This window comes from Cyclospora cayetanensis, unplaced genomic scaffold, assembly GCF_002999335.1.
Source record: "Cyclospora cayetanensis isolate NF1_C8 unplaced genomic scaffold, CcayRef3 CcayRef3_contig_4, whole genome shotgun sequence".
Taxonomy (NCBI): Eukaryota; Apicomplexa; class Conoidasida; order Eucoccidiorida; family Eimeriidae; genus Cyclospora; species Cyclospora cayetanensis.
Genome location: NW_020312369.1, coordinates 37291 through 63229, shown reverse-complemented (window position 1 = coordinate 63229; position 25939 = coordinate 37291). Strand labels below are relative to the sequence as shown.

The following is a 25939-nucleotide window of genomic DNA, read 5'->3' as shown; positions in this document are numbered from 1 at the left end:
CCTCCCTGCTGCAGTAGAGTTGCCGGGTACTGCATGCTTTTGTTGCTTGTTCCTTCCACCTTCGCGTTTTCCTAGCACTCCATTTTCTTTGGAAATTGTGTTTGAAGTCACCTTTTCCCGAAAGCTGCCGCTGCCGTGCCTGAAGTCCTCCCAGCGGGGACCGTAATGTAGAGCTGCTTTCTGCTCTTTTCGGTTTTCCTACGTTTACACTTCTTGTTTCCACCAGTGGCAGCCCTAGCTACCTTCGTTTTTACGCATTAGCGTTCATTCTCCAGTATAATGCGCATCAGCTGCCGCGAGTCACTGAGGTAAACATCTCCAAAACCGCTTCTTTGCATATTCGCTTGCCCCAAGCCAGAGGCTCTGCACCGCGGAGATGGGCAAGGAGAGCACTGATGAGGGAAGTGTCAATGCAACTTTATGGACTCAAATCGACAACTTAGCAGCAACAGCAGCAAGGGTGCCCTTACCTGCGGTGCCCTCAGGCACCCCATGCAGCAGCACGCTGGGGGCGACTACCCCCGAGAAACAGAGGGCAGACACCGTGTTGCTCCTCACCAGACCCTGCAGCCATCCTCTCCCCGAGGCAGTTCTAGACCAAGCCTGCTCTGCTTCCCTTGATTATCGCTTGAGCTCGACGCAGAAAAACACACGCCAGCAAAGTGTACAAGCGCTCGACTTGACGTGTACAGGGGAGTTGTTTCCTGTGTCGGACGAGGGCACTCCTCTTTACCCCACTACAGCTAATTCGTTCGTTAGCTCCTTGCACTCAGATGCTTCTTCCGTCTGCGAGTCTGCGTCACAAGCGAGCGCCGCCGTAACTAAGGCCCATTCCCAGGTGTCCGTGCACCTCACACGTGCTGGGGCTGATGAGGCTGCAGCTGCAGTCGCAGAGGGGAGCGTAGACGAGTCTGAAGATAAAGTAACGCGACCCGATGCATCCAGTTCCGACATCCTCGAGTACATGAATGAGCGAGACCTCGCGCTGTACTTGGAGCAGCACAATCTAACAGTAAGCAAGGAGGGGGGAGGGATATTCGGGGTAGGACTACCTTGAACCTATTTTCTGGTGTTCGCCTCTTGATTTTAAACAGTGTTGCACAAAATATCGCCAGGATTCATGTTAAGTGGGTGTGAGATTCCTTACAACGTCGCACTTTTCCAGAGATGGCAGTTGGAGACCCCTGCATCTCGACACTGCTTTTCTGGATCTTTCTTGCATATGTAAACTAAAAGATTCTTGCTGGGCACTGTGGCCTCAGGCTGAGCCTTATGCTGAAGGCGTTGCATTTTGCATTGGAGAGGGAGGGCGAGAGCTTCTGCGCGCCGCACTCCTGCATCATACTGATGGACGCGCATTGCAAGGGGCCAGTGTGCCGCAGCTCTTGAAGCTTGCACATGCTGCGTAAGCCTGATTTCAAGCCTTTCGGGAGAACATTGAAAGATGCATGTGCTATATTGGCTATGTGACCAAGTGCAGAGCCCCTGTGCAGCAGCAGCTGGACGTACACCTGGCGTGCACTCTGACACGGCACCCCAATGCATTTGGTGCTTTAGCACTTCAGTACTAATGGTTGTGGTCTGGGTCCTAGAGGCGGCCTAGGAACTTGCATTTGCGTCTCGCAGATGACTGGGAGCCTTCTCTGGGGGCTGTTCAATATGCCTCCCCGAAGCAAGATCGTTGTCTGCCCCCATCTCATTGAATGACGTTTCGCTCTCTGTTTGTTTGCAGAGAGCTGTGGCCTCTAGTTCAGCGCATCAGAGCTGAACGACTCGCAGGGAAACTGACGGGCTTGCATCTTGCTTTCTGTAATTTTAAGGCGGCCCAAAGCCGCAGACGGAGGCGCACTTGCACTGTCTCTATGCACGCTATCAGGAACGGGGAGGGCAAGATCCTGAATATCATCTATGAGTAAGCTGCCGAGGACTTTATTCATGAGATTAATATTACCGTTGAAGGTGATAGAGATATTGTTCTTGATAAATTTTAAAAGACGTGGAGTTATCGCACGAGACCCCCATCGGGCATAAGGGCCAGAGGGATACTGCAGCTGCTGTACTTTGGTGGTCGTGCTTTCCCTGTGACTCCTGGATGCAGCCCACATAAAACTTTGCACATAGGGTTGGAGGGACGATCAAGACTGAAACTTCTTATTACGAAGCGCATGGACTCAAATCCTGAGACGGCAGTAAGCTGTAGTCACACTTGCTCTTGTCGACTTGACGTATTTGGCCAGTGGCTCTCCGTGTCTACTGTCGCGCACATATTTCATTGAATTTTCCCGGGTTGATCCGCTGCGGTATGTGCGCCCTCAGATGGCTTTGCTGGTCGAGCACGGCCTACAGAACATCTGCCTGCGTTTTGCGACAGTGGCGGAGCTGTTGGCGATTGCATGGGTTTTGGGTTTGTGGCAGTTTGTCGTCGAGATAAAACAGGATAACGAAGACCGCAAACGCAGCCTGACGTCACAGAAAACTATGAGACATCGAGGCACGCGTCGCACCGGGGAGCGCCTGGATGCCTCACAAGGTCACCCAGGGAAGAAGGGACGCACTCAGGAATATCTGGAAAGCCCTGAAACAGCGGCGGATGCTCAACTAAACGGTATTTTCAGGTGTGATGTCAGCGCTGTGCGCTGTGATCCACATGCTGGAAAAGTTCGGGAGGCGGCTAGTTTGCAAGCGTTGGCTCCCGTCAATGGTTGCAAAGGAAGTAGTTTTAAGGAAACGAATGACAGACCTAAAGATATAGACGATGTCGGAACGGTGGCAAGCGTAACCGACAACCAGGGACCTGCTGATGGAGTAGCGGAGCCAGTGAGTGTACTGCCCGCATGTGAAGCCCCGCAGGAGGCACCTGCGAAGCCCACTACCCAAAAAGACTTGTCAGGAACTGCTTGTTCTTCATCTGGGCCCTTGCACCGGATCGGCCAGCTCGTGTCCCTTGCAAATCCAGCTGCTCCAAACGCAAAGGCGGTTGCAGCGGAAATTGTGCAGGAACTGCTTTCACTTGTCCAAAGGGGCCTATTGCCGAATCCACCGAAAGCTGTTCTTCAGCAGCTTCAAGTAGCAGCTTCTCGACTTGGGATTTGCTCTACGCCGCCTTTTTCCCCTCAGGTAGCTAGCTATGAGAGATGAATCATGCTAAACTTGACGCAGCCATGCTTTGACGTGCATTTTTTGAGTAAGGCGGTAGTTATCCGTCCAAACATTTTGCGGTTCCTTGGCACCGTTTCTGATCTCCCATAAAATGATGTAAGGCCATATTGCTGAATTTGGTTACCCCAACAATCTCGGAGTTATAACAACTGACTCACGAAGAAACTTGCGTGTTTCCTAGTCACTGCCGACACAAATTGGTACAAGATCTAGTTGACTACCATTATTGCTTAAGACTGAGCAGCTTAGAATGTAACGGAACAACGTTAAGAGTTCTCGCATCGATAGTGGACCACTGTCTGTACACTTCGATTTGCCGACACCTTTCGGATACGTGGGTTTGCGCGGAGTGGATGCAAAACAGGTCCATTGGGGAGCCAAGGGTTGTGTTTTTGCAAGAATGAACACAATAACAAAAATTAGTGCCGGTTTGGCATGGGTGTTGTCCAGCGCAAGTGCAGAATATACAGAATGGTGTCAAGCTGCACCAGAACACGGCAAGCCGGAGTTTGCGGTTTGTGCACCTCATGGAGCTGGGACAGCAAATTATATGATTGAGATCGTCCCTTCATTCGGCTCAGGGGTGGATCTTGCGTAAGTAGAAAGAAACAGTACAGAACACTCATGAGATTCTCATTGGAGTTGCAGAAACGATGTGAGCATTCAAATTGTGGGAAGCACGGGAAGAATGACGCCTCTAATATCCATCGCCTCTACGAAATCCGGGACACACAAGCGGTAATTAGTACTTAAATTAGTAAGCAGAGAGAGCGTGTTTCTACGGTTACCTTGCCGCAGCATATTTACCGAGTCCCTTGACATTGGGGACCCCGAGGAAATTCGTGCTGTGCTGACAGGGAGTCGGCCGTGGAAATGCCAAAGGATGATTGTGTGGAAGGACTTCAGATACTGGATGTTTGATTGTATCGGCACGCTAACAAGCAAGCATCGCGAATCAGTGAGTTTGGACCTGCTGCTCACCATGAAACAGTCCCGATGAATTTGACTTCATAATTCTGTTCGCACAGACATTCACAATGTCGGGTAATAAGATGTACGAAGCCATAATTCAGACCGGAAACGATGAACAAGGTATTCATTACAACTTTTGTTTCTAAAGATCAGAATTTCAGTTGCTGCACACAGCGGGAACCATCGGATCCATTGAGCTAACAATGACGGGCACACTCCGCCAAGCCAGTCCAAAAATTGTATTGGAAGGAGTAAAACCTGGGGAAGAACAGAAAGTTGCTTTTCGGGCTTCTGATGGTAACAATTTTGCTTAACATAGTCACTGCGTGCGTTTCCATGTACCAGTCGAATGCGCTGCAGTTGGCGACATTCAGTCTATTTTGCTCTACAATTCAGCCGCTGATGACCCCTGGTTTTGCGAAAGCTTGAGGATAGTAATAGATGGTGGCAGCGTCACCTCGTTTTCAGTGAAACGGTGGATTGGCAGTCCGTTCCAGTCGTCCGTTGTGGTGACCCTTCGGCCGTCTTTGGACACAGACATGTCGCCTCAAGACGTGCAGTGCCACACAAGGGGCACCGATCTCGTCAGCATGTAAGCAGGGTTCTGAATGTGGCATGCATATGTTCTATGCCTAATATATATGCACTGCATTCAGGGCCCCAAGTCACCTGGAAACCTTCAAAGTCCGGTGTCCAATGAACTGCTCAGCGGCTGGATTTGGACTCGCTGAGGGAGCATCGATCCATCCGGGATCCTCTTCGGTCTGTGCGGCTGCTGAATCCGACGGTGTCACTTCTGCATCAGGTTGGAGGAGTCATTAATATTGACTACCACTGGCCACCCATCTAATACTGTGCTGCGTTGAATACACAGGCGGAGTCCTCGTCGTTACTGTGGTTGGTCCACTCCCCCAGTATTCGGGCATTAAGCCCCTGAAGCCTGGAGAAGGTGAGTCCATACAAAGCATACGTTTCAAATCGATTGAACAACTATATTTATTATGATTTACCAGAGCAGCACGCGTTCGAGCTCTCTCCCGGGGCAAGGGGTGATACATTCAGCTTTTTCCTTTACAGAAGCGGTGAGCACACATGCGACCCTTCTTTACAGTCATTTTCTCTTTGAAACATATTGGCATTTGATGTATACCAGACTCAATTGATGACATCGTCAGCGACATCAGAGTGGTAGACGGTGGGCAATTCATTATACCTTTCTATTAGCCTGGCAACAGCATTCCCATGAGCTCAGCGCACGGAAAGCTCTCCGCAAGTGGACGACTCGAATTGCGTCGAAATGGAGTGTGGGGAACCGTATGGTAAGGGAAGATTGACGTCTCCTGTCGAAATAGAGCCATCTATTGCTTCTTAGCAAGCAGGGCGCCTTTATGGTCTTCACTGAAGACTCAGCACGTAAAGCGTGCCATCAAATGGGTAACACACTTCAATCCTCCAGCCTATTGCATTCCAGCATGGGAGTGACCTTTTACAGGATATTTACACGGAATGTACCACGAAGATGGCTGCCTAAATCTGTATGGTCACAACGTTTGTGCTGGTTCTCGATATCCAGTCGCTGCAGCAGGTGAGACATCAGTTTCTCCTGTGAGTGCACAGATCATCATTTCAATCTTTTTTCACATCTGCGCAGGAGTAATGGTGAGATTGGCATAAAACTTGCTGCGATGGACACTGGGGAAACTTCGCGCCAGTGTTTGGGGACAGAAAAATCATTTTACGATTGCACGTTTGAAGAGCCGACGCAAGAGTGCACAAATCATAAACAAGATGTCGCAATAGTATGCTCAAATAATCCGCCAGCCGAGCCCATTTATGGGGCGCTTAGGATTGTAAATGAAGACGGGTCCCCTGCTCTTGATGGGACAGGACGCCTTCAGGTTTATAAGAACGGTATGGGCTCATTACACCAAGTTCCTCATTTCTCTTATGGAGGCATTCCTGCAGGGTGGGGCAGCATTTGCGATGATGGATGGACGAAAGAATCGGAGCGAGTAGCCTGCATGCAAATGGGTTACACTGGCATGAAAGTAAGGGAGAAACATGCTCGTTGAAGCACCATCAGGGAACATCTGTTGAATGCGTTTACAGAATGGCGGTCTCTCTGGGAAAAGCTGCGAAGATATCAATGGACTCAACTTTTGCGGCTTACAAGAAGAGCCGATACATATGGTTAACGTTGCTTGCGAGGGTATGAAACGCATCAATTTTTGACTCTCAATCGGAATAATATGTTGCATGGGCTCTTGCTATGAATCTCGTATGGAATTGAACAACTCAGGCGACGAAGCTGTATTACGAAGCTGCTCTCATGAAACGAAGTCTGATATTTACTGCGCACATAGTGAAGATGTTGTGGTGTCTTGCCGCGGTGATGGAGACCCAACTGGAACCGGAGCTGGAAAGAAGGAGGATCTACCTGACGTCGTCAAACGGAAGTACAGGCCTATCATGCAGCTGGCTTGCTCTGATAGAGCTGTCTCCAAGAAGGGCATGATTGGAGAGCCTGGCGCTGTGTTTCTTGGATTCTGTCCAAGTGGATGCGGGTATGCCTCCGCCAATCTCTTTTATCGCACACATACATACGTATGCTCATGCACTGCAAAAGCGAGGAGCCGGCAGAAATTCGTGGCACCTTTGTTTACACTGATGATTCATCGGTAAGAGGACAAATACGCTGGCACAACCTTGCCCTGTCCTTACTAAAGCACTTTTCGATGCAGATTTGCAAAGCAGCTATCCACGCAGGGGCTATTGGGCACAACGGTGGCGAGATTGCAATAGTTTTGGGCTATGGACAGCAATCCTATTGGGGATCCACACGCAATGGAGTAACAAGCGAAACCAGCGAAGCACAAACCAAATCATGTAAGGTGTTGCGTGGACGTTAGCAATCATCGTTCCGTTAATGCGTGGACCCTACAGTTTTGGTAACGCGCCTCGTTAATGACGTAAAAGCCAGGACTGACAAGGAGGAAAAACCGAAATCGACGGTGAAATATGCGGGGGATTCAGCGCTAAAAGGTAAACCCGTGAGCGCAACATTTGGGGAGGCATAGAGTTGGGGCTCATCTAATGACTTCAGGGACAGCTTTCCGGTTGCAACAAATGGAGCAGCAGGGCACGCCAATAGAGATACCCCCCAAATTTGAGTGGGGTGCACCACAAGACTTTGCAGGCAAGCTTCCCAAGACATTCTCCTATGTACGAGGCCTTCCGTGGTTATGCGCGGTTGTTTAGGGTTTAGAGGAAAAAGAGGCGATTTCGTTGACCTGAGTGAACTTCCGGGGTCCACTGAAATAGCCGGGTTCAGCGATTTTACTATTGCTGTACACGCATGCATTAAAGGTACCCAAACTAAGCATCACTACTGCTCCAAAGCGGACAAATTTCAACGCGTTGCCTCCTGATAGGCGGGAAAGGCCACTGGCGAACAATGGTTTCGCACAGCGGATGTGGCGGGTTACTGCTTGCGGTAAACGAAGCGGGAGAAATAGTTTTGGAGCACAACTGCGATCCTCACATCATTAGCACCGGCATTGTGCCAGCAGTAGACGGTGGGACACAACACGTTATAAAAAATACAAGAGAGAGAGGGAGAAAGAGCAAACCATGATGCCCGTTGCAGAAAGATTTCACCTGGTAGTGACGTTCTTCTCTCCAGAGAAGAGGGTTTCGATCTACTACAATGGAGAGAAAGTGGTTTCTGAACTGACAGACTTCGACTTCAATATCAAGGCAAGTGGATGCATGTATATGTATCTGGTGCTGCATCTACTACGCCAAAGTTGTATGTTGACGCACTTGTCTTTCACAGAAAAATATCATCATCGGCCGTGCGGCGTCCACAGACACAGACTATTTCGTGGGCACCATCTCTAGCCTGCAGGTGTTCAACAACGTGCTTTCACCTGACCAAGTCAAATTCCTTGCTACGCAAGTCCCCGAAGCTGTTCCCACGACAGACATTTTGTCGGGGGGTGAAAGAAGAACTGTAGACGGCCGTGTGTGTCTCTCTCCGTGCTCCCCGGAGGAGCCTTTTTTGGAAGGAGAGCATCAGTGGCCTCACCCTACAAATCCGGCAGTTCTGTTATCCTGCACAGACAACGGATGGCTGCCTGCTTTTAACGGTTTTACTGATTCACGCTTTCTCATCACGTGTCCTGAGGACTGCCACAAGGCGAAAGCTCCTCTCAAGGGGAATAAAGTTTACACCCCGGATTCTTCAGTCTGCAAAGCTGCAATCCACGTTGGGGTCTTGGATCTGCATGGCGGGGAGGCCGTTCTTGTGGTGCACAATGGCATCAACAACTACGCTTCTGCCCAAGGGAAACACGGTATGAACACCATCTCGGAACGAGCAATGCTCAATAATCGACATCCACATACCTTTACAGGAATAATGAGCGATGCGGAACATGAGCCCCAAATGCGATCTTTCTCCATTATCCACGCACCCCCGTTCAGAAAGCTCGGCTGCTACAGTAAACAAATGCGAACTCTCGTTCAACTTGTACTTACACGAAGATATCCTGTTTTAGATGATGGATCCCTGGTAATGCACATGAAGATCGACGAGCTGATCCTGGTATCCTGTCCCCCTGGTATGTCTAGCTCTTTACTCCATTGTTCATCTGCTACATGGAAACAATTACTCCTTTCGATATCTCCAGGATGCCTGGCGGCTTCGGATGCCCGCGTATACGGCACAAGTAAGAACATCTTAGCCGCATCAAACGTTTGGCACAAAATGCAAACTGCCTATAGAAATATACAGTCCCCTATCTTCCGTCTGCCGAGCAGCAATTCATGCCGGAGCACTGGTAAGCAGCTCTTCAGCAGGAGTCTTTTTTTTGTGTATTTCATTACAACTACTGAAGGGAGCGGATGGAGGGCAAGTGGAGATTAGGGCTATGCCGAAACATGACACTTTCAGTGGAAGCGAACAAAACGGAGTTGTCTCCTTGAAAGGCGACAGTTACCTCCGATCCTTCGAGTTCAGAATGCCAAAACACGCTGGGCATTCAAATCACTAGTTCTTGTAAATTTATCTTCATAGATACCCTGCTCTACTCTTCATCGTTGACGCTGTTGACTCAACGTGTACCTGTCTTAAGTGCAAACCCCCTCCCCCCCAAAGAAACTATTATCATCTCTGCTTAAAGTCATAGAAAACAGTTAACAGCTCGTGCTTAGGTCTCTGCCTCTTGCTGAGGCAAAGCACTTAAAAATTGAGGGACAATTCTCCCTCCTTAGCAATTCATTCCCATTGGAACTAAACAGACGTTTTCACTGCTATCCTCTTGCAACCAGCAAGAATGGACACCTGTTTCCCTCCCGCTGTATCACATGACCCAAGGGCTAACAGTCGGCTGGTGGTGCTGCGGTAGCGGCTGCCTAACCTGGTGATCGACTGGCTGCAGTCGATTAGCCGTTTCAACTATTGCTAGTCTGCTTTTTGAATTCTCCCGACTAGATCGAAGCTCGTATGTTAGCATGTATGCATCGGCGGAGTGGCACTTGTCTGAACGCAACAGAAAACGAGGCACATTGCAAACACGGGGACGCGTAATGCAGCACAAGAGGTAAAGGGCCCTGATCAGCGTGCTTTCAAGCAGCAGCGCCCAAATGCCTCGGCTATGGGTATATATTAGAAAATCCCCTCCTGGCTGCCCTTTGCACTTACCCTCGTGTACAGGTGTGACACACGAGTCATTGAACTCATACCTGCATGCAACTCCTCACAACACCTGTGTCGCAGTGTAGCGAGTCACCAATAGCTATAAAAAGAGACGGCGGCGGGGAGCATTACGGGGGGCCCGCATCAGCAGTTTTCCTGTCTAGGCCGTCGTAGTGTTCAGGCGCATGCACTGCGAACTTACCACTGCCCCCTAATCTTCGTATATGCGTAGTAGTGCCCTCCGCCCAGTTCTCCCGAATGGACATTAACGCCGATGAGTTCGTACTCCGGTGAAAAAGAGGGCTGCACAAAGACACGCAGCAAAACAACGCAGAAAACGTCGACCGAAATTCGAAGACGACCAGCCACCGCCGTCATGCAGAGGCGTTGCGCCGACACGAGGCAAACAAGCGGCCATGCGCAGTGTTTCGCTGGACAGTGCCGCGCATGCAAAACATGCGGTAGACTGTGGTTCTAGAGAGAGACACGTGTAAAGAGGGGGCGAGAGCTGTGTGCCGCGCACATCTTCTTCCTGGAGTTGCTGCAAACCGCCAGGCAAAATGAACTGGCTCATATCGAGGTACTCCCCATCTGAACATGTCCAAATTCATAATGCGCAGAGGAAAGCATTCGCGTGAGAAATGCGTTGGCGTGCTCATACAGCCCTACCATAAGCAAGGGCCAAGAGGGGGGGAATTTAGGTGCCGGTCCTCCGCGGGTGGCAAGGCGGCAAAACGCGAGAGGAATAATCGTAAAACGAAAAGGGCAGTTTTTAGTCAGCCTCGCAACGCACTTTTGTAGGGGAAGCAAACGCGAGTGGTGATCTTTGATCGGCTCCATCGACTGCAGAAGCACACAGAAAAAGCTTCCTAGTGTGCATGCCGCATACACCGCCGCTCAAAGAGTTGCGGGAACCCGTCCAAGACGATGCGCAGCACCGTCTCGCAAGGAAACACGCAATACACGGGGCCGCCACGTGGCAAAAAGAACATGCGTGAGCGGCGATGACCTACTTCACGTTGTGAAATCGCTTGAGGTGAAGAATCAGCACTTTTGGCATGCGCCAGAGGTCAAGCTTTTTCTGCGCTTGCACATGTTTCCGGCAGGTTCCGCAGTACCTGCAGCGTCCCCCCAGGCGAAAAACACACATACACACACATATATACACACATATACACACACATCAATACACACACACACACATAGCAGCACACGAAGAAAACCTTTGCTGCAAGAGAATCCCCCCTCCAGTCGTAAGACGAGGTGAAAAAGTGCATGCAGGCTATTTACACGCTGCAGAGCCCACCACTACACCACCACCCCTTCGAGGGTGGTAACTCGTTCCCCTCCCCCATGGATGGATGCAGCTGCACATCGCGGAGACTGCTGCTAGAAAGGCCTACCCCGCATGCAAGACTACTCTGGGTGCTTCTATTTCTGCTCGTGCGCTTTGCTTTCTCTGGCGCTACGCGTACCACATGTTGTCTTCATCGAGAACTTCTCGCTCTGCAAAGAGCTGCAAGCAGTCAGCGAGATGAATTTTGTGCGACTGTCGAACGACTCCCAGTGAGAGGATGCCGCTGACCATGGTGCCCTGTGTTTCCACACTACTGCTGTTGCTGCTGCTGTTGCTGCTGCTGATGCTGGTGAGATTATCTACAGCCGATACGTCGAGATACACGAGCGCCATCTGCACAATCGCACACGACCATGCACCGGCAGCAGTAGATGCCCCCTGTGGCTCAAAAAACACATCTTTTCGCGTCGAATCGCGCTGTGCCTGGAGAATGCTCGGGCAAAGCAGCCCGCAATAGGGGGCTGGAAGCAGTTGAAACGACGTTCCCTCCCTTCCCCTCCCCCTGCCCTGCTGCCTGTGCGTAGCCGTCTGACACACGTAAAGCCTCAGTCCCCGATTCGCTGAGGCTTCCCCAGCTCCACCAAGCGTAGATGCACAGCCACACGCCTGCTGGGCGAGACTGTCAGCAGAAAGCCTCACCAGCTGCCCCTTGAGGGGTCTAACGTGCTGCAGCAAAGGCTTCCCCTCATTGGGGATTACACGCAGCTGGCCCCCCAACTTGTCTCGAATATACGCAACTCCTTGGCCAAGCACACTCCGCTCCACGTCATCCGCAGCAAACGGGTACGCCTGCACATGCATCATAGACAAATGCATACATCATAGACAAATGCAGGCATCATAGACAAAATGCACGCATCATACACAAATGCAGGCATCATACACAAATGCAGGCATCATAGGCAAATGCACGCATCATAGACAAATGCAGGCATCATACACAAGTGCATGCATCATAGACAAATGCACCCATCATACACATATGCAGGCATCATACACAAGTGCATGCATCATAAACAAGTGCATGCATCATAGGCAAATGCATGCATCATAGACAAAATGCATGCATCATACACAAATGCAGGCATCATACACAAGTGCACGCATCATACACAAATGCAGGCATCATAGACAAATGCGTGCATCATACACAAGTGCATGCATCATACACAAATGCCGGCATACAACACGGCAGGACAGAAGGAAAGGGCAGGTAGAGGGGGAGGAGGGGGGAACAGTTTTTTGTTCTTTTTCTCGATGCCACGCGTGGCGCATAGTGTGGGGGCAAAACAACACAGCAGTCACGCGTCCTATATCAATTCAGAGAGGTGTAGGACGTGCATGCACAAAAGGGAAAGAGAGGCTTAGGGCCCTAAGTAAGCCTGAGACAGAGTCGCTGTCGTCTGTTCCTGGCTCAGGGGTTGTTGACGAAAAGCATCGAGCGCACATATGTTGACACCCTTCTTTCACCCCTCCGTTCGATACAGCTAAGCCTCGCTACAGAAAAAGATTCACAGCTACATGTAGTAATAATCAGCAACGTTGTCACCCCCCTTAATCCTCGGCGAAAGGGACGTACCGCCTGCAGCCGCCACTTCCTTGACGTCGCCTCTGCGTGAGCTGCTGGTCCGAAGGTTTTGTTGATGGCCTCTACTGCTTGGGTGAACACACCGCTAATCTTGGATTTTTGTTGCTGCACGCATCCCTCCTCTGGCGAAAAGCTCGTTCGAGGACTAATGGCGAGAGCGCCACTGGAAGCCTCGGTGCCTTCTTCCGCCCGAGAAGCTCCCGGCAGAAAAAAAGCATTCTCCGCTGCTGCATACAGATCGCTGCAAGTCGTGGACGCTGTCACGAGCCGCAACACGGGCATCCAGGATCCAATGACGCGTGGATCTATGAACGCACCCAGTCGCAGAGAAAAAAAGAAAAAGCACAAAAAACACATCCACAGACTCTCAGCAGGTTACAAGGAGCCTTCGTTCTCGCAGAGCATCCCTTACACGCAAGAGAAGCACATGCACGAGGCAATACGAAAGATGCAACCTCGAGCGAGATATTCTTTCTTTCGCTAAAAACACATGGCGTGCAGTCACCGTGAGGCCTCCTTCCTACTCCTGCGCCTTCCCTTTCTTCACTCCTTTCCCATCAAAGAAACACATACAAAAATCTACGCCTCAAAAGTCGTGCTTGTGCTCGCTGCCCACAAACCAGCAGCAACGTACCCGCTTGATACTTCACCAGCGGCACGATCATCACGAAAAAAGAATCCGAAGCCTCCAAACTCACGGGCAGCCCCACAGACTGCATGCAAGCAACACCAACACACAGACACACACACACATATATATGTAAAAGGAATAAACACACAAACACACACTCACATACATGTACACAAACATACACATATACACAAATAAACAAACACAGGAATAAACATATAAACTCGCGCGAAACATGCAATGCGACGCGTTCATCACATGCCAGCATGAGCAGGTCATGAAAAAATGATGATCCATCAAAAGTTGGAAAACGTTTCGCGCGAGCTTGCGAGGCGCTTTGCTCCCTAGCGATGCGTGTCTGCCTGCCACAAGCCAATCGCTACCTCCGTGGTATGGGAGGGAAGAAGGCGACAGCTAAAAGCCGAATTTGAACGGCTTTTTCCCTTCTTCAGGATAATACACCAGCAGCTTTCTGCCGTTGCCCCCTTACTCGGCGCTTCTTCGCCATGGCTTGCAGTGCGTCTGTTTCGCTCCGGGGTGTTTGCGTGCCGTTGGATAGGGCGCTCCTCTCGCCGCTATTATTGCTATTGCTGCAATTATTCCCACTAATACTGCTGTTGTTGATGTTGCTATTGCTGTTGCAACGTGTCAATTCATCGGCATCGCTATCTCCTGCGCCTGCAGTCGGACCGCCAGCCGTCAAATTCTCGGAGGGCAAAACGCAGCCGCTGGTTGCACCCGTCGGGGTGTCAAGGGGAACCTGACCTTCCAGCTCCTGCAGTCAGTAGCAAGGCAGATTAGGGATTAATAAGCATCCTGAATGCTTTCTCTCGTCTTTCTCTTCGCCCCCCTCCCCCCGCACGCTGGGCTCGTGCCCCCGCTTTAGAAGAGGTCGCACACCGCGTGCGAACTGGCGAGGCAGACCCTTTTAGCGGCAAAAGAGACAGCCACTCTCCGCATGCGCAAGTCGGGAAGACGTAAAATTTCCAACTAAGACGTTAGAGGCATCGTGCTCAAGGGGCTTTGAACGCACTCGGACGGTGCGAGAAGGGAGGAACCATACGAAGATGGAGGTTAGCCGCTTTTCCGTCTTGGATCGCAGCTGAAGCGCATTCATACACATCTGACGCGCGGCGTCCAAGTAAGCGCAGGGGTTGCCTCGCAAACCGCTTAGAAACACCTTCCTTCCTCCCGCAGTTCTCCCCCCAATGACCTCTCACGCCTCCAAAAAATGCGCAACAGGCCGTATGATGCGGGCATAACCACCGCGAAGAGGAGCGAGCACCGCAAAAAACGTTTCTTAAAATATACACATGACGCAAAAATACCTCATAGATCGGTTCCGCCACACGCGCGATGGTGTAAAGCAAGCCTTTCCTGCTGTGCCTCTCTAGTCCGCTTTTTCAAAGATAGACAGCGAGAAAAAAAAAGAAATAAGAGAAGCAAGGGGGAGGAAACAAAAAGGGAAAAGGAGGTACCTCTTCTCCTGGACAGAAAGGTTTTAAACCGTTTGCGAGGAGGGGGGAGCCTGGAGTCATTTCTCCGATGCGCCGGCAGATGAGGAGCACGTTATCCTCTCGCAAGCCGTTCAGCGATTTGACTCCTGTCGCTGCGTTTCGAAGCGTAGTAGCACACGGGAGAAGGCAGCACAGCACAAAGCGCCAAGCAGCCGTTTACTCCAAAGAGATGAAGGCCATCCGCTATATGCGGCAAAGACAGCTCTCACAGAAAGCACACGACTTGCCAACGCGAGAAGACAAGCTGGCAAAAAGGCGCTTGCGCCCAGTACTATAGGTAGAGCCAACAACGCCTGCAAGGCGCATGGAGGGAAGCCCCTTTGAAGCTTCGAAAAAAATACTCTACTTCCCATACACGGACGAGCAGAGTCGTTGCATGCAGAGATGAAGGCCGATGCAAAGATGCTTCCTCAATCGACCCCACTACCGCAGAGACGCGAAACGTGAGCAACAGCAGAAAGGGGAAGGCGCAGAAGAGAGGACGAAGAGTCAATAGCGCGAAAAGGGTCGCAGGAGACATGTGCGAAATGGAGCCAAGTCACACGTATGTTCGTTCAAATCCGCATCTGCATGATCGGATACCAGACGGACAGTGGCAGATTTGAAGCCTGAGCTCCTCCTTTTCCTCCTCCATCAAATTCGCGTGCGGCATATCGCCCTTCATAGCCGCGTTGAGCAGTTGCTGAAACGCATAGGAGAGACACAGAGGGGGTCTAAATTTAAAAAATTGCCGCATGCAGCGCGAAATTCAAGTCAGGAGGGTTTGGGGGCTGAGACATGATGCAGCATTTCTTTTAAAAAAAGAAAAGGAAGTCCGTACGAGCGCAAGTTCCTTTGTTTGCGCCTGTGAAAGCGGCAGCTTCGCTTGCATTTCCGCCGCAAACGCTTTAGACGTCTCGAAGCACCCGGCAATGTTGAAGCGCAGTGGCGCTGCGTTAGGAAGGGGGAGTGACAAATTCAGAAAAGGGTCAAACGTAACAGACAAGCGACGGCATTGTGGACAGACGAGCTGTGATCGGTATTGCCCTTGAAAGAGATCAACAACCATCGAATCGTGAATCTCCTTATGGCGTTGCCAACTGCGAAGCGCAGTAACGCTGTCGCTCGCGCCCTCTGCACCCTCTATCTTGTCCTGTGGCACACCCGCAATCAATACGCTTTTGGCAATCAAAACCATACACACAAACACATGCATACATACGCAAACATACAAACAAATACATACATATACAAACAAACAAAGACACACAAACAAATACATACATACACACACAAACAAAGGCACACACACAAACACATACATACACACACAAAGACACACACACAAACAAACAGACGAAGACATATATATATATAAATCTGCTCTCATGCCCCAGACGCGAAATGCAAGAAGCGCCAGAAAGCACAAGGAAAAAAAGGCTGAGGCAGGCAGCGGAAGAGGTCATGCAATAGCATAAAATAAAGGTATACACATGAATATACATTTACGTATGTAGACATATATATGTTGAGATACACGACTTAAGTATATGTAGTAGACATAGATGGACAGACCGTCGCACACAGCGCAAGGGAAGTGGGATGAATACAAAACGAGGTGCAAGGCAACCCAAACGCAAGGCAATATCGGCATTGCATCTTCCCCCATGATGAAGCGGGGCGTTAGAACGAGAAATTTTGGGGAGAAAGAGAGACACACCTCATAATATGGCTTCTTTCGTACTCTGTTGAGATCTTCATGAATGCCATCCAACAGAAAGGCGAGGAGCTCCTGAGAATCTTGCTGTGCAAATCCTAGAAACTCCTCTCGCACTTCGCCAACAGCCCATTTCAACTCTCGAGGGGCAAACGCGGAGTCTCCTGACGCCCACAGGGCCTGCAGCGAGCAGACAGAAGGAGGTGTGAGGAGCCGAGAAGCACATGAGAGCGGCAGACAGGCAGAGAGACACACTGACATACAGACATACGTACAGACAGATATGCATACAGACAGACAGATATGCAGGCAGGCAGCCAATAAGGGCAGACAGAGTGACAGATTGACATACAAACATGCAAGCAGGCAGGCAATAGAGGCAGACAGAGTGACAGATTGACAGACAAACAGACAGACGGACATGCAGGCAGGCAGGCAATAGAGGCAGACAGAGTGACAGATTGACAGACATACAGACAGATATGCATGCATGCAAGCACACAAATCGTCTCTAGAGACAAGCAGCGGCCTATAACACGGAGGCCCTGCCTGGAAATTCAACGCTAAGAGCACACAGCTCAGAGAGGCTGATAAAACTGCATGCGCATGCACGCCACGAAGCGAGAAGTGGTAGCTTCACCAGCCTCAGCAAAGAGAGAAGCGCCTGCCCCCTCTCCCCCCCTCCTCCCTCTCCGGCTAAGTGTCAAAAAAAGGCCAAAAAAGGCACGTGGGAGGCAGCAGGGACAGAAGGCGCTCAAGCGAAATACGTAAGCCGAGAGAGGCTGACGGCGCAGTTTTAGGGATTATACACCCTTGCGGCGGATGAAAGAAGAAGCTTGCAATAAAGCTCCTTTCCCTCTTGAGAGGCGTTATCGTTTTCTTTCTGTGTGTGCCCCCGTGCAGACAGCACCCCGTCATGAAGAAGTCTGTCTCTATAAGACCACCAGCGTTGCGCCTCGCCTTCCGCTGTCTGCATGCGCATCTCTCCCGACACTGCCATCTTCCCCCAGTAAAAACACTAGTGGTGGTAATAGTATGAATCTCCACGCCCCTGCCTCACCTTAAGCGTCTTCGCATACGCATTTGCGAGCCTCCCCTGCGTTCCCATGCAGTTTTGCTCGTTGATATGCGCCTTGTAAGCGCCGCTCAAGAAGTACCGCGTGAAAGGAAGGACCACTGACAAGCACTGCACTGCGGCATTCATGAAGCACGTGTTTGCCAGATTCACAAGCCCCACTAAGCCACCCGTGGCTAGCCACACGTCCACCAAGGACTGAGCATGACATATTCCAGAGCTCTCAGAGCTTGAGGGGGCAGAAGCGACGAGCGTCGGTCTGCGTATACCGCAGAGAGGACGGCTGCCTCTCGCGACACCCATGACTGCTCCCCCCCCCCGCTGCACTGCAGAAGACTCCCCCATGGAAGGAGCTCCCCTCTCTGCTTCCCACATCGCATCATCGAACTCGTCTTCTTCTGCACTGGCCGCTTCCTTCCGCGAGCAACGACATGCAGACCGGTGTAACAACACGAGCCCAGCACCGTCCTCCACATCCGTGTCTTCCAAAAATGTCTCCGAAGCCTCCCACACACAATTCCAACTGCTCGCAGGCGCTGCAAGTGACCCCCCAGGAACCTCTCGCAGCTCCAGCGAAAAATGCAAACTCGCGTCATACGCCTCCACTGCCACGAGCTCTTTCAGCTGTACACAGACACACACACAACCAGAGAAACACCACGCCACCCCACATAGACACACATACATATTCACGCGCACCTACACATGAATATACATATATATTTATACATACATATGTATACATACATATACATACATACATATACATACGTACATACTAAGCATTGAGATCTATATACAGAGATAGATATGTAGATATGTGAATAGATATACATATATGGACATAGAGGTACATGTGGATAGAGCTACCGAGAGAAATGCGCGCACAGACGCATACGCCAAAAAAGGCCAGCCAGAAATGCAAACTGAAGCTGCCCGCAACACTTAAGAAAGAGGGCGAAAGAGCAGCAGCAGGTGCAGCTTTTTCGCCTGGCTGTCTCAAGGAGCACAAAGAGAAGAGGACTCCCTCTTCCCCCCGAACATATGGCGACGCAGATAAATCCGGGAAAAAAATGCATGCGCGCAGGGCGATACTGCCCGTTCGGCTTTGCTAGAAGCACTGCAATCGAGAGGCCAGGAGGGCACGACGGAAACTCAAGGAATGAGGCTACGAAGTGTGTAGCGTGTAGAGTAGGGGAGGCAAGCACCTTGTGAATTGTGAAATCCAGAGAATCTGCGCGGGCAGCAGCAAATTGACTGACTGGTTCGGCAACTGTCTCCTTGCAGCTGCTGCAGTTGCCGAGAGCTTTGAACGCATGCAGCAAAAGTGGCTGCACCTCCACATGAAAGTGCCCGGACTGTTTGTACACCCCACGAGGAATTTCGATGTCATGAGGCACCCATGCGCAGAGAACAGTCCACGTAGACGCCTCGCAGACTTGAAAGGCTATGCCCTGCGCACATGCAGGTAGACAGGCTAGTGGGGAGGCAGCGCCTCATCATACACTCACGCACGCAAATACATATATACATATACATATATACATATGTATATATACATTTATACATATGTATATACATATGTACATATACTCGACAAGCAAACAGAAGACAGGTCTAAGGGCGGCATGGTCGGGAGAAAGACAAAGAAAGAAAGACAATCATGGGGAAATGGCGGCAAGTGCATGCAGGCGTGCATGTCTATTAAGAGAGGGAGGCGGGGCGGAAGATGCACAGGGGACTGCAGCCACCACTAGATCATGCTGTTGTCAGAAAGGTTGCATGAGTGCTTTTTAAAAGTGGTGCACAGAGAAAAGGGGCGAGAGAGCACAGACGCAAAGCGCAAGGCCTACGTGCAAAACACCGAGAATCTCCTGAGGCAAGGCTTTCGGGGAGAGAACTACAGAATGAATGCTGTCGCAGAAAGAGCACAGACACGAGCAACGTGTTAATGCGGGATGGGACTGTAAGTTACCATTTGTTTCTCGACACCAGCGGCGAGTCGCGTTCGTTTGGTGGCAAAGCCCTTTCTGACGCTTTCTGGGGAGAGCAGTTGCGCGTTCACAATGCGCAGGTGCGATTGTGGAGGATTATTTCGCTGCTGCTCCAGCCGTTGTTTCGACAGCTCCACAAACTTGTCCAGCCCACTCAGCGCCTGAGCGACGGCCTCGGGGGAGAGTCTGCTCTTCAGTCTGTTTGCTTCTTGCTGTAGATTCTGAAGAAATCCCTCATTCACAATGTACCTGGCAGCGCACCGCAGCAGCAGACACCCCAGAAGCGAAAACATCTCCGATGCACGGGCAGAGGCAACCAGCACGACATCCACAGTAGCAGCACCCAATGGGAAAAGCTAAATAAAGGAGGGAAAAGGCTCCCTCCTTCTCCCCCTTTCTGCCCCTACACAGAAGAAAGGCTGCCGTAAATCCTTCTCGGTGCTTCAGACGGACCGCTGCGCCCCTTAAAACCCCAGAAAACGCACCAAGTTTCGCCCCGACTGAGCGGCGTCATGCTGCCTCTCTGCCAGATCTCCCACAAATGCAGAAAGGGAAAATCCGGTCCCCCATTCTCCAGCAGCCGCTGCTGCTGCAGCTGGTCAGAGCACTGCGAAACAATCGAGTCTGCGGCGCCATCGCCGCTTCCTGGCTGCCTTGTCATGACGGCGGAGATTTCGATGGAGGTCGGAGGTATCCCAAATTGTCAAAAGCTTACGAACCGCTCCACAGTAATCCTACGAATAGAGATACAGCGGCCGCAACTACTAAGGCAGCCGAGCCAAGCTGTGCGTATCTCCCTTTCGGGTTGTGCAGAGCCGTCGTCTACGGCTGCCGCAAGCGGTTCGTCAAGCCCGAGGGGCCCATAAAGACCCCGCAGACGCAACTGGCCCCCACCGGAGCTCCTTGAAAAGCTGCTCTGATGCAAGAGTACATGAAACGATGGAGTCCGTTTCCGGAATCTGTGGCTGGCCTTGCTTCTGTTAAAGATATTGCAACACAAATTTATTAAGGTTATTCCCTCGACAAGAACAATTTATATACAGGCCCGGCGGGAGGAGTACGGGCTGCTGCTGCTAAAGCTGAACGGGGCTGCAAGCACTTGCAAGAATTGCATGGAGAGGAGGCGAGCGGAGGACACAATGCATGTCTGTATGTTCCTTTCCAGTGAATAAAATGTAGGATCTCGGATAACAAAGCTCCAGATATTCCACCGTGCTTGGGGCTGCAGCAGGGGCAGTCTTCTGCCTCGCTACGGGGCTGGAGGGCCCTCTGTCTTTTGTTGCAAGAATCGGTGTTGCACTGTTTCATAGAATCTTTGTGGTCAATGTGCTTCCAAGCTTCTAGGGAAGCTGGCTGGCCGGTGGGCGGTGGGCTGAGTCTGAAGACCTATTAATTGTGGCTCGTTTCGCCGGAGATTGGTGGGAAAGTGAATCCCGTTGAGGCTGGTTGTGCCTACCCCATGGAAGTACTGCCATAACTGAGAAGTGCATGCCGGTGTGGTGCAACCGGACGTGAAATGATGGCAAAGGATGCGAGTGCCACCGACTCTGACTCCCATCGAATTTCGATAGCAACACGGTAGTAGTAGTGCCAGGGATATCTTTGAACGCAAAGATGAGCCAGTAGTAAGCCTGCATATGTAGAGTTCTCAGAGCCTTCATACATGCAGTTGAGCCGGCGCAAGCACGCAAGTCGGTCATCAAGGCACCCAACGCGTCCTGCAAGGTAATCCAGGACGTGGAAATCAGTGAATTAAAAGAGTATTTCCCCCGACGACACTGTACGGAAGCCTGCGTATAGGCGGAACTCCTTCTGTGGTTTTGGCGTTCTTCGCCGAACTAGCAAACACGACGTTTTCAGTGCATGAAAGGCGGACTGTAAGCCGTCCTTTAAGAATGGGCTAGGTACAATTACCAGGGCGTACGCCCCCAGCATGAATCACGTAGAGTCGCTTAGTGCCTCCGTCGCAGGCCGCAGCGCTTTTATAGTAAGAATAGGCCCCTCAACACTCTTTGGCTCCCCGCCGTTCTCTACAGTGAACAGAAGTGCTGTGACGCGAAGGAGTACAGCCTCCAGATATCTGTGAACTAAAAGCTTCTAAAGTGGTAATACAGAGCAAATTCCATAGAATGAGCGCGCCCTTTGCAAAGCCCCGGTAATGGCGCACAACGAGCTCTGTATATTATTCGGTGCCAGTAGCGACGGCATCACCCTACATAGAAGTATGCTCTAATCGAAGCAAATACGGCCGCTTGTGCTTAGCAACAGTACACGAGGGGCCGCTGCTTGGATTGTCTTTGATCTAGAAGCACACGGTGACTGACCTGAGCCTACCAAATGGGGCCCTATTTATGCCCTGGCTGGTAGTGATTGGCACAAGTGACGCGAAATGCGTTAGTTTCAAGGAATTTAGCAGTTACTGCTGGACCACGATGGAAGAGCGTGATTTCATCCGTGTTCTTCTGGCCCACGCACATAAACTATCCTCTGTGATATTAACCCCATCTGCCGATATTCTTTGTTGCAAGGACAAGATCTCGCTTTGACTGATAGGCGGTCTCATCCTTCAAACAAGGGCAGATGATTTAACGGTACTTATGGATGCACACGCATGGCCAGCTCGCCTTACCCGCTGAGAGCTTTTTCCAATTCATCTAAAGACTGCAACAAGGAAATCGGCAATGAGTTTCCGTCTTCCAGAACAAAAGGGGGCATGCAGCTTACGATCCGCTGGTTTCCATCAGTGTCAAGTGATTCAAACAGCTTGCCGAGGAGCATTTTTTGGTACTGGGGGTACTGTTTCGGATCAACTCCCAAAGAGCCCAGCAGCACAACAAAGGCCTTAAAATCGTCAAACTGCAAGTATCCGCTATAAGCAGGCCACACGCCATGTATAGCATTGTATCATGGGCAGATGCAGAAGGAAGTCGGATCATGAACAAACCTCCTGGTAGTGTCAATGATGCGGAACCAGTCCTCCGCAAAGGTCCTTGCATCTTGTTCGCTTGTCTGAAGGGCCACGCGTACGGTATCATTTTATAAGGTGACCGGTCTTTTTTTGTTCGCTGTGCGCTTACTGTTTCCGTTCTCGTACACCGGATTATATCTGCAATTACGTGCCTTGACACCACTCCCGGTACCTCTGAAGGATCCATGAAAGCAGCTCCTTATCTAGGAACGCATCACGGTCTCACCAGGATGCGGAAAGCGGTCTGCATGATCCGCCAGGCATCTAAATAGGCTCTCGATGTGAAGCTGAGCCATACGCGGTAGTCGGGCGTACGACGACATGAGGCTCTGAATCTGCACTGTCGTTGCGTTCTCGATTTTCCCGCCCTAATGCAACAGGTTTGCCAAATATACACCGTGTTTAGTCAGAAAAGAGGGAAACAGATGTACTTGATGCATTAAAAATTCAAGGATCTGAGCATCACGCTGCACAACAGCCTGCATGTTCGATGAGAGACAGTGTGAACACCCTTCTGGACGGTACGTGATTAGCCGAGTTTGTGCACTTACCTTGTCTTGCTCAGCTTCTACCTCTCTTATGGTAGTGGGATTTGCAAGGAAATCCACGTGAAACACGGTTGTGAAGGTTTTTAGGAGCTACAGAAGCACTTGTGGCACCCATGACCAAACCACCGAATTGCCACAGTCTTACCCGTGCCCAGAAAATGAAAGATACACACAAGGGGACAAGAGTCAGCGGATACGCCCAATAAGCATTCTTCCACCAAATGTATCGGGAACCGTGCTCCTGAGCGAAGAAACACATCAGCAAGATGGCGGTGTACGCTGCGTGGAAGAAAAGGAGAAGCTGCAAAAGCCGCCTGTAGTAGCGGGGATCTGAACCCTTATTAATGAGTCTGGTTGTCCACTCAAGACACCAAAGAAGTGCTTACTGCCGAAAGGAAACAGGGCTGCCGCACGATTGACGACCTGCAATCAATTCATGAGCTCAGGCAAAATTTTACGGGTTTTCGAGAACACCTACGTGTTTCCGGGGCCAATCCTTCATAGTTGCCAGTGGTCTAGGGCGGCGTAAAAGTGGATACCATGCAAATGTGTCTTATGTTATGTGTTGGAATACTATGGACCTCACCTGTCATCTATTGGGCAATGGAATGCCTTGTCCGACGCTTCGGGATCAACGGCCTGTGAGCTGAAGAGAGGAACCAGCGCTCCTGAATCCGGTCTAACTTTCGCATCCGCGAATTTGAGAAATGCATATGCAAGACATGTGAGCAAGAGCAGGCCAAATGCGGCGATGACCATGAAGATTATAATTTCGCGCCCTGGGAGTGACAAAGCAGGCCTCAAAAGTACCACTATGAGCAACGTAAGGACGAGAATGCTGGGAGGAAGTTCAATCATGACAGAGAGACTCTCCCCGAAGCAGTGGATCAGGTAGGCGGCGAACGAGAACTTTGGAAATCCAGGTTCGGGGCGCCGAGGCTTTGGCATGAGAGGATTCGTGGCCGAAATAAATCGACGTTTAATGCCCCAGTGCTCCAAGGCTTTTCGGACGCTGCCTTTGTAACCATAGCCGCCTTCAAGAAGAGAAGTGACGTCCTTTCTTAAATCATCTGAGGTTTTTGCATCCAGGTATTCAAGTTCCTTCATCGTGCGGTATCCAACCGCGGTGAGAACAGCCACTTGCACGATAAAGGCCACCATGATCATGAAAATTAAAACATGAATGGTCTCGAAGGTCTCTGTTAGATGGGTTGGAGGATATGGGACTTCGCCATGTGCTTCTGCTTCCTGTATCGCTACCTCTTCCGTTTTCGAAACACCCAAGTACTTGTCGTTCAACTTTCGCACAGCACCTAGGCGAGTGGCGCAATAGAGGAACAAACTGATAAAACCTAGGATTGTAAGCTCCTTGAATGCGCAAGTCAGCATATCTTGAAGCTTGTGTAACCCTCGATGCCGCAAGCACTCCTGCAACAACTCAACCAGCACCTCGAATATGATAGAAGAGATGATAATGACGATGAAAAGCCCAGTGAGGAGCCAATTCTCGATGAACTCTTCATGGCTTTCCTTCTTTGATGCTTCTTCGAGCTGAGCAAACACCTAATGGACCCATATGCAGCGATTTGCGGCGCACTTTGTCAAATAGAACGTACCCCTCCACCGACGAAACGAAACGGGCCCTGTGAACGAATTGATCCAGACTCTTGCATGTGTGCGTGGACACCAAGACAAAAGGCCAGCTGCACGCACGCGAGTGCAATGACTCTGTCGCATCGCCATCCCATTTCTGTTGATCATGAAGAAATAAGGAAAGCATGCACAAAAGTACGAAACACGAATTTTTGCGGCGCTCTGGTCACCCTCTCATGCACGGAACGCTTATAGAAAGTCACACGCAGTGACTTGAATTTTCAGTTTTTGAGTGTAGAGACAGGTTGCGATGGCGTTTCCGTCATGTTAAGCCTTCAGCTTCCTTGAATTCCACAGTTATGGCTGGCCACAAGTGTGTCCTCGACAAAGTTTTTGCCCTGTTAATCAAAAATATGCAGGAATAAAGTGGCAGGTGAAATCGCTAGAAAGTCACTAAGCTAGATAATGCCATATTTTCAGTTGTAGATTGTAGGGTACGCTGGCTCCTCTTCACTCGATGCAGAGTCATGGACTTGCATCCAGTAGGATGAATCTTCATATTTTCTAGAATGACAGCACCCGCATTTTCTAAAACTATATACTTTGTCGAGGAAGCCATGCACGTGCCCTCCCCTCTTATCTAAGCAGAATGCGGAAGCCTGAGCGTGCATGTTGTCCTTTGTTTCGCCGGGAGTCGTAGAGGCAAAGACAGAATGCTGCAGGCGTGTGGTGCAAGCAGTCAGCCAATTTCCTATTTAGTGCTGTTCATCACTTCTGAGCGCACATTACCCACTAAATACAATACTTCGAGTACGCTGTGAACCGTTACACCAAGAAAGGGATGTCCTTCGTTTCCATGTATCTGAAGCGTTGCTTGCTCAATAGGTTTATCACGTGACGCTTGTCCCAGAAATGGTGCAGTACTGTAGATACTTTTAGCCCTACATAGGGATACCACCATGGGAAGCGGTGTAGCACAGTTTAAGCGTGGGTGATTGCGCAGAGAATATACATTGGCTGTCCCTACTAAATCCTTGGCGTAAAAGTAGCCTGCGAATTAGTCGACTCATGTGAGGGTAAAGCAATGCATTTCGTAGAAATTTATGCCTTAAATTACATAGCTTGACGCATCTGTCTAAGTAA

At 50.5% G+C, this 25939-nt stretch overlaps 4 protein-coding genes across 4 annotated transcripts; 2 read left to right on the top strand and 2 right to left on the bottom strand.

The window, feature by feature from the left end:
- The first annotated feature begins 376 nt into the window (after nt 1-376).
- Nucleotides 377-3138, top strand: LOC113146557. Its single transcript, XM_026334277.1, has 5 exons — nt 377-1012; nt 1263-1405; nt 1733-1912; nt 2099-2189; nt 2317-3138. Exons 1-5 carry the CDS (start codon nt 377-379, stop codon nt 3136-3138), a joined length of 1872 nt encoding a protein of 623 aa, XP_026190062.1.
- Nucleotides 3139-3559: 421 nt separating this feature from the next.
- On the top strand, nt 3560-9185 carry LOC34618374. The gene is made up of 28 exons (XM_026334276.1): nt 3560-3753; nt 3808-3897; nt 3958-4117; nt 4188-4251; nt 4306-4428; nt 4492-4723; nt 4788-4936; nt 5006-5080; nt 5145-5213; nt 5285-5326; nt 5384-5450; nt 5504-5565; nt 5624-5716; nt 5857-6042; nt 6097-6179; nt 6241-6340; nt 6431-6695; nt 6758-6809; nt 6873-7035; nt 7187-7327; nt 7390-7497; nt 7563-7706; nt 7778-7887; nt 7967-8486; nt 8691-8753; nt 8823-8861; nt 8917-8972; nt 9030-9185. Exons 1-28 carry the CDS (start codon nt 3560-3562, stop codon nt 9183-9185), a joined length of 3606 nt encoding a protein of 1201 aa, XP_026190061.1.
- A 309-nt stretch (nt 9186-9494) lies between these two features.
- Nucleotides 9495-20348, bottom strand: LOC34618375. The gene is made up of 20 exons (XM_026334275.1): nt 20173-20348; nt 19669-19936; nt 18902-19147; nt 17679-18317; nt 16622-16798; nt 15743-16054; nt 15505-15604; nt 14884-15008; nt 14397-14507; nt 14051-14180; nt 13896-13927; nt 13409-13487; nt 12766-13079; nt 11305-11519; nt 10843-10947; nt 10623-10672; nt 10353-10420; nt 10032-10132; nt 9836-9876; nt 9495-9673 (listed from the first exon to the last, which is right to left on the bottom strand). The coding sequence occupies exons 1-20, from the start codon at nt 20346-20348 to the stop codon at nt 9495-9497; spliced, it is 3468 nt and encodes a 1155-aa protein (XP_026190060.1).
- A 350-nt stretch (nt 20349-20698) lies between these two features.
- Nucleotides 20699-24951, bottom strand: LOC113146556. The gene is made up of 12 exons (XM_026334274.1): nt 24832-24951; nt 23790-24766; nt 23682-23718; nt 23590-23626; nt 23349-23533; nt 23207-23293; nt 23080-23134; nt 22412-22473; nt 22317-22348; nt 22119-22251; nt 21319-21525; nt 20699-21073 (listed from the first exon to the last, which is right to left on the bottom strand). The coding sequence occupies exons 1-12, from the start codon at nt 24949-24951 to the stop codon at nt 20699-20701; spliced, it is 2307 nt and encodes a 768-aa protein (XP_026190059.1).
- Between the last annotated feature and the right edge of the window lie 988 nt (nt 24952-25939).

Bases quoted from the DNA above. Each gene is read 5' to 3' on its own strand.
- LOC113146557 (XM_026334277.1), top strand. From the start codon at position 377: ATGGGCAAGGAGAGCACTGATGAGGGAAGTGTCAATGCAACTTTATGG. The intron at 1,013-1,262 runs GTAAGCAAGGAG...CTGTGGCCTCAG, and splicing joins TGGAGCAGCACAATCTAACA to GCTGAGCCTTATGCTGAAGG. The intron at 1,913-2,098 runs GTAAGCTGCCGA...TCCTGGATGCAG, and splicing joins ATCCTGAATATCATCTATGA to CCCACATAAAACTTTGCACA.
- LOC34618374 (XM_026334276.1), top strand. From the start codon at position 3,560: ATGAACACAATAACAAAAATTAGTGCCGGTTTGGCATGGGTGTTGTCC. The intron at 4,937-5,005 runs GTTGGAGGAGTC...TTGAATACACAG, and splicing joins CGGTGTCACTTCTGCATCAG to GCGGAGTCCTCGTCGTTACT. The intron at 6,341-6,430 runs GTATGAAACGCA...TGAACAACTCAG, and splicing joins GGTTAACGTTGCTTGCGAGG to GCGACGAAGCTGTATTACGA.
- LOC34618375 (XM_026334275.1), bottom strand. From the start codon at position 20,348: ATGACAAGGCAGCCAGGAAGCGGCGATGGCGCCGCAGACTCGATTGTT. The intron at 14,181-14,396 runs GTTGGAAATTTT...TACTGACTGCAG, and splicing joins ACGATGCCTCTAACGTCTTA to GAGCTGGAAGGTCAGGTTCC. The intron at 13,488-13,895 runs GTAAGGGGGCAA...GCTTGCATGCAG, and splicing joins CCATGGCGAAGAAGCGCCGA to TCTGTGGGGCTGCCCGTGAG.
- LOC113146556 (XM_026334274.1), bottom strand. From the start codon at position 24,951: ATGGGATGGCGATGCGACAGAGTCATTGCACTCGCGTGCGTGCAGCTG. The intron at 23,627-23,681 runs GTAGGTGTTCTC...AATTGATTGCAG, and splicing joins AGGATTGGCCCCGGAAACAC to GTCGTCAATCGTGCGGCAGC. The intron at 23,534-23,589 runs GTAAGCACTTCT...ATAAGGGTTCAG, and splicing joins AGCCCTGTTTCCTTTCGGCA to ATCCCCGCTACTACAGGCGG.